Here is a 7,246-nt window from a genome sequence, read left to right as displayed (position 1 = left end):
CCAGCCCCTTTGGACAGAATTTTCCCCAAACATAGAGATACAACTTTATTTGAGGTACCAAGATAATGCTGGAATTTTATTCATGTAGGCTATACCCTCACCTTTTCGGAATTTTTAACATTCTGACTTTGAAAGGCTCAAAAAATGCAATTATATAATACCCAATTTATTTCATCCAGAAGAAAGCCATAACCTGTCCACAAATAACCCAATTACAGTAAAAAAATAAGGCCTACCAATGAGATGTAGACCTCTCACCTTTATACAAGCAGCTGAACCTCAAGACACTGTCATCTTGAATCAAACCCATAAATTACAGATGTTCAATAATACTGGTTTAATATGGTCCATGGCAAAATATATAGATTATTTCAACCCAACTCTTAATGAGTTCCAGATTTAGCTGCAGGTAGGGAGTGGGATTCAGCAGGAAAGAGGTAGTGAAAGTTGACTCAGAGTAAAAACTGACTAACACGGAGGTTAAAATCGCAATTTTAAAAGGCATGGAAATAGGAGGAGACACCAAATCTATTGGGAGTCATCCAACAGTGAGATTTCAGAGAAACATCGCACAGTCTTTTCATCCCTAGAGTGTAGGGCTAGAGATGACAAAATGGCTTAAGAGACTGAGACAGTTAGGCAACAAGATACACATGTTTCTGTATAGAGAATACCATTAGTAGCATAATAGCTAACACTTGCACAGTAACTGCAAGGTACTCTACTGAGTGCCTCCATGCTATCACAGTCCCAACTCCTTAAAAGTAGGTGCCACAGCTGCCTCATAGATCAGAGTAGAAACAACGCAGCCAGTTTCAGAGTGTACAGTTCATTAGTGGGAAATCTGGAATTAAGCCAGAAAGCCTAGTTCTATATTCAATATGTACAACACAAAGCAAATGCTTTAGAACCTAAAAGCCAACACATATGTGCAATGTCTATCTAAAGCAGAATGGAAATTACAAACACTCAAAGTTACTTAAATCATGTGAAAATAGTTTCTCTGACTTTATGGCTCAATATAACTACAGGACTCATGGTTGTTGGGATTAGTCTATTTCTCTTCATCCAGTTAGAACCATAAAAATTCAGTGCTATAATTGGACAATCTGAATTTAATAGAAGATGAAAAAGACACACAGAAGTATACACATCACTCATTTCTGAACATGCCATTACATTAAAATTAAATTACTAAAACTCGTATTCAAACAGAATAAATCAATATTAAAATGTCTGCTATAAAAATGTGAAATCTCAACTGCAATATAAAAACTGTCTAAGCACAAATTTTATAAACAAAATCCACAATTTAAACTAATTGAAAACAATCAAGAACTAAGTGGAAAAAAAGAATCAAAAGGGCGGGCCTTTTATTGTAAATTATAAAAACAGGATATGTTTCTTGGCATCTTGTATTAGCAGTCATTTCCCATCATCTTCACAATCTTGCCCAGCTTGCTTTTTGTTATCCTAAGTAGTCTCCTGCAATCATAACCCCAAAACACAAATGGAGGAAGAAAGTGTCCGGTAGGTTCTTGTGAGACATATTACTAGAGAAATTAATTCAATAAACATATGAGGATTTAGTTTTCAAAGAAATAAAACAAATACTAAAACCGAAAGCATTTTTGTCATAGTTTAATCTTCCTGATGACTCACAGGCACCTTAAGATTGTGCTGTGGCATTATCTTCTTGCCGTCATATGTCAAGGTGCCTAAAACAGAATTCTGGCTACTGGAGGTTTGAAAAAAGATTTTTATATGTGGTACACAAAGCATCAAGTGACTACAGATACAAGAATTTTGATGTGTATTATTTGTACACATTTTATATTATACTGAGAAAAATTTTTAAACTTAAGTTACAAAGTGAGTATTTTTTAGCACATTTAGTAATGACTATTTATATAAACTATCGTTTTGTTTGGGTGACCAAATAAAATTTGAACATAATTACAGAACATATAACTTTCAAACAACATTTAAGGAATACAGTTATAGAACTGTTATACTGAGAGTTATGTACACATATTAAAGAGTACTGAGGTTTCTCAAGCCCATTCTATCGAAAGGTTTTCAATGCTTCTTAATGTAATTCAGTGTAAAACTTCAAAGTCTACTCGGTGTCGTAGCAGAATGAGGTGGAATCACTGCTGATCACTGAGCAAATCATGTTTGTTATCTGATTCTCCTGACAACCATTATAATTGAGACACATGTGCATATTCAGATGTGGTTGATTCAACCAACTGCAGAGGATATTTTCAACTTAAAAATGGCCCAAACAAATGACAACTAGGAATGGCTGAATCTCACTGTACCTGTCAGGTTCCGCCTTAAATCCCAGTTTTGCTACAGACTATCTGGTGCTTTTGGATTCAGTAGTGGGGGGAAAAAAAGCTTCTGAATTCAAACCTATCTACAGAATATAAAAAAAAGTGAATATATACATTTGATATACACTCACACACACACTCACATTCATACTCACATGTCTAGGAACCAGCACCTAACCACGCCCCATTCCTCACGAATGACTCGACAAATCATTTACTACATTAAGACCAGCTTAGACTCTATAAGGCTAGAACAGCATATGGCTAAAAAGGTCAAACAAGCACCCACACTCATGCTGCACTCAGCTTCCTCCTCATGATTTCTGACAAGCAGTAACACCATTTATATAACAAACCAGAGATCTGAGTAAGAAACCACAAGCCTTGATTTCCCTCACTGCTGTACAGATGAGAGTGCATCCCACGAGATCACTGAACTGTACAAATGATCTTTACTCCTAATCTAAACAAACGTGAGTCAAAACATTCTGAAACGCTGCATCCTTTGATTTCTTCATCTTTTCAATTGCCCGATGCAGGTCCTGCTGCTGCACAGGCCGGATTTCATCTTCATCATGACTAAAATGTAAACAAAACAATCAAATTGCCAAATCTCTTTAGTGTATACCTACCTAAAATAGTTTACCAAGATTGAAAAGATGCATGTGTTGAAAAATAAATTTGTTTTTAATTACACAAGAGCATAACAGTTTCTTCCCCCTTCAAGAGCCCAAAGACAAAGACAACACATTGTCTAGACACACATTCTTCTAGAATTTATCTACTATTTTACTTTATGTGTATTTATGTGTATTTACTTTATGTGTTTGTCTGCATGTACATATGTACACTCTGCATGTGCCTAGAGCCTGGTCAGAAGGGGGCATCAGGTTCCCTGGACCTGGCATTACAGACAGTAGTGAACCACCATGTGGGTGCAGCCAGTGCACTGAGCCAGCCCCTTACAAGGCGCCTTTGAAAAGCACTGCGGAGTAAGAGGTAGTAAGGCAAAATGGCTGTGTAAGTCACTTCACACCAAGAATATAGGAGCAGCACATTTTCATTAAAGAATGGCAGTATTCAAACAGAAGTATAATTCTAACCAGGAAATCAAGTTACTCTTTTGAATAAAGAACCAAAATCTAGCATTCCTAGGCATATACGTATATTCACGTGCGTGTATAGCCTTTTACAAGATAGAAGTAAAACAACACTCTTAATTTAGAAAAACAACTAATTGAAGTCCCCTTCACTTTAATCCTCACAAAAAAACAACAATAAACCCCTAGTATATTCTGCTACTTGGTAGTTTACAGACACTTGGGGAAAAATATTTCAGAGAAAACAGGATGATTCAAGTCTAATAACCAGATTTTCCCACTGAGATTTTCAGGGCTTTCCAATGTTTTCCCTTTCATTATTAATGTAATTAATTAAGCAAAGTTTATATGCCATTTGTTTATTTCTTCTTTTATTTTTTTCTGCTAGAAGACCTTTGGAAGGTAGATTTCTGATGTTAAAATAGTCTCAGCTTGCTGAAACAGCTGGAATTATACACAGGGAGTACACACACAGGATGCCTCTCACATGTGGCAGGAGGCAGCAGCATGGTGCTGGCTGGCAGGGACTTCAGCAAAAGTGAGTGAGTTTTAAGAGAAGCTTACTGTGGCACAACACTGTAATTAGATGAACAGATACCACATTCTGGCAAGTCAGGGTCACATAGTTTGAAAACTTCAGAGCAAGAGAAGAGTTGGCAAACTCCTTTAACATGACCTCAAAGGTATTCTGGTTTACTAAAAAAATTCTTTGAGAGAGCTGACACTCTGAAAAAAATATACAGTGTAGTGCAGCTTCAGGAGAAAGGCCTTTTCAGAATCTTTCTCAAAGGAATTAATTCAGGGTTAACTTACTTTTGCTGAAATAAGGATGACAAAGTTGATTTCTCAAACTCACCATACTTTCAAAGTGGTTTGAAGTGAAGGTGACTACATGTTAGTAACTGTACTACTGTTAAGTTGAAGCCCTGTCCACATGGCCCCACACGCCTTTCTTATGTGGGAAGTTTCTGAAAGATACGTACTCATTTCTACACAGAAAGGAATTTTAAGGTATAGAAACAATCTATAGATTCTTAGAATTCTTCTAGATTCTTACAGAATTTCTAGAGAACCCTGTTTTCCTAACAAAGAAGGCAAGCCTGGGTTTCTGTGACTCACTCCATAGCTTATCAAATGAAATTCAGCATTCTGTCCCTTAATTCTACACCATCCCCACAGCAATTTTTCCGTTTACAGACTTCTTTAGGAAAATGGAAAGAAGTCTGAAGAAGCTCGAGAGGTAAAGCTCTTAATAGGCCACCATGAGCTCCTGAGTATGATTTCACATCTAAAAAAAAAGGTGGAGTATGCCGGGCTGTGACAGCAGAGTCCCTAGAGCTCGCTGAGCAGCAAGTCTGGTAGAATCAGAGATCTCTGGGTCTGTAAGACCCCCCTCACCTCAAAAGCTAAGTTGGTAAGGAGCTGTAAGACACCTAACGTCAGCCTGCGTGCACACAGATGAACATGTATCCATATACATACACACACACATACAGAAAAATGCCAATAATTTAAAAAGGCACAATTTGCTAATTCAATTATCTTTTTCTGTAAGTAATCTAGTATAAAGCAAAACAACAATAATCATTTTATCAAAAATGTTTGACAAATGCCAGAAATTGAGTCTAAATAGAGTTACCTTTCTTCTGATGTAGAATTAACATACTCCCTGACGCAGAGGAGGGCAGCATCTCGACACATTTCTTTTAGGTCACTTCCTGAAAACCCATCAGTTTCCTGGGCAACTTCTAGAAGATCTACATGTCTATCCACCTTAAATAAACATGAAACATGTTTATAATAAATATATAAAATTAACCAAAATACTTCCAAATATCCATCTGAGAATTAATGTTCAGAATGTCCTAACAGCCAAGTAAAGAGAAACAGAAAGTTCCTTAAAATTGTAATTTTCAGAAAACAACAAAACAAAAAATATCTTATTTTCATTATTTGTCATTACAACTGAAACATGTACAAGTGTCTCTACTCTGTGTGTCTTTACACTCAAATTCCTTTCGAGCATAATGCTACCTCAATTCTAATTCAATTTAGCACTTGGTTTTGTCCCTCCATCTAAGCTTACAGGGCTTGGGGAAATTTAAAACACACTAATGTACAACAAGAAATAAAACAAACAAGGAAATCAATGCATTCGTGTTTATTACCCACAATCTGAGGTCTCATTTCCAGTGCTAAGCAGCTTATGCATATAATTTTCATTTAATCCTGCAAGCAAGCAGCACAATTTTCATATTCTATTAATAGTCTGAAGGCTGGGAAAGGGTAGACAGGTCATAGAAGCAGGATCTGAAGAGGCAGCAGATTCCAACCCAAATTTCTCCCCATGTACCCATTGCCACAAAAATTTTCTTCACTCCTGTGGAACGGATGCCACCTTTATTTTATTACTCAATTATGGAATATTTTGTTTTAAGTACAGTAATTCTATACAAGAAAAAATATAAAGTGTAAGTTGGGTGCAGTGGCATATGCCTGTTATTCTATCACCCCAGCACTCAGGAGGCAGATCAAGCAGGAGGGGAATGAAGGCTAGCCTGGGCTACCTATTAAGTATCAGGCCAGCCAGCAGCTAAGGCTAAACAAAGTACTTACCTTTTTCAAAGAACCAAATTTTAAAAGGAGACATTATGAAATTCTTTTTTTTTTTAAAGATTTATTTATTTATTTTATTTATGAGTACACTGTAGCTGTCTTCAGACACACCAGAAGAGGGCATCCAATCTCATTATGGATGGTTGTGAGCCACCATGTGGTTGCTGGGATTTGAACTCAGGACCTCTGGAAGAGCAGTCAGTGCTCTTAACCGCTGAGCCATCTCTCCAGCCCCACATTATGAAATTCTTAAAGAGTAATTTGACAAAGTTTGGCTTAAGCTGTTCTTTCAAGGTCTAAAAGAATTCAGCGCTGAATCTACCTTGCCCTGGGTTTTTTTAATTGGGAGATTTAAACTTTTTTATATTTATATAATTTTACATGTATATTTTGCCTGTATGGATATATGTTCAGTGTGTGTATGCCTGATGACCATGGAGGTCAGAAGACAGCATCAGAGTCCTTGGAACTAGAGTTAAGACAGATGTGAGCCGTCATGTGGATGCTAGGTCTTCTACAAGAGCAAGAAGTACTCTAAGTCACTGAAAAGTCTCTCCAGTCCTTTGGGGAGATTTTTAATTACTGTTTTATGTTCACTGCTTATTGTGAAGCTGTTTAAATTATTTACCTGTCTTGGTTTAAATTTAGTAAGTCATGTAAAAAAGTCACCTACTTCTATACATTTCCTAGTTGAGTATAGTTTTAAATCTATTCCCTCATGATTTCTGAATTTCTTCAGTACTGCTGTTGTGTCTGCCTTCTCATCTCTGACTTTATTCATTCAGGTCTTCTTTTCTATTAACTAGACTAAAGATTGTCAATCTTCTCAAAGAAAGAACTATTTATTTCACTGATTCTTTGTATTGGGATTTTTGTCTGTTTCTATTTCATTAACCTCTGTCCTGATTTTAGCTATTTCACTTGATCCACTGCTTTGGGAATTTTTTTTTTCTATCTTATTTTTCCAATATCCTAAAAGGCATCATCAGGTTATTTGAGATCTAATTTTTAATGTAAAAACATAGAATTATAAGTTTCCTTCTTTGAACTGTTTTCTTGGATCCCATAGGTTTTTGAATGCTCTTTTTATTTCCACTGATTCTAGGAATGGTTTAAGTTTTCTTCACTTCAACAACACATTCATCATTCAATAATATGTTGTTTGATCTGAAAGAGTTTATTTCAGCTTTA

General features: G+C 36.2%; 1 protein-coding gene across 1 annotated transcript in view; it reads right to left on the bottom strand.

Moving 5' to 3' along the window:
* Positions 1–322: 322 nt before the first annotated feature.
* The window catches only part of Atad1 (ATPase family AAA domain containing 1), a 39,116-nt gene continuing 32,192 nt past the window's right edge, over positions 323–7,246 (bottom strand). The window contains 2 exon segments of the mRNA XM_028764108.1: positions 323–2,918; positions 5,079–5,212. Coding sequence (XP_028619941.1) covers positions 2,798–2,918; positions 5,079–5,212 — 255 coding nt within the window. The 3' untranslated portion in view covers positions 323–2,797.

The sequence above is a fragment of the Grammomys surdaster genome, unplaced genomic scaffold (assembly GCF_004785775.1).
Source record: "Grammomys surdaster isolate TR1022 unplaced genomic scaffold, NIH_TR_1.0 141, whole genome shotgun sequence".
Taxonomy (NCBI): Eukaryota; Metazoa; Chordata; class Mammalia; order Rodentia; family Muridae; genus Grammomys; species Grammomys surdaster.
This window is presented reverse-complemented; position numbering and strand designations above follow the sequence as displayed.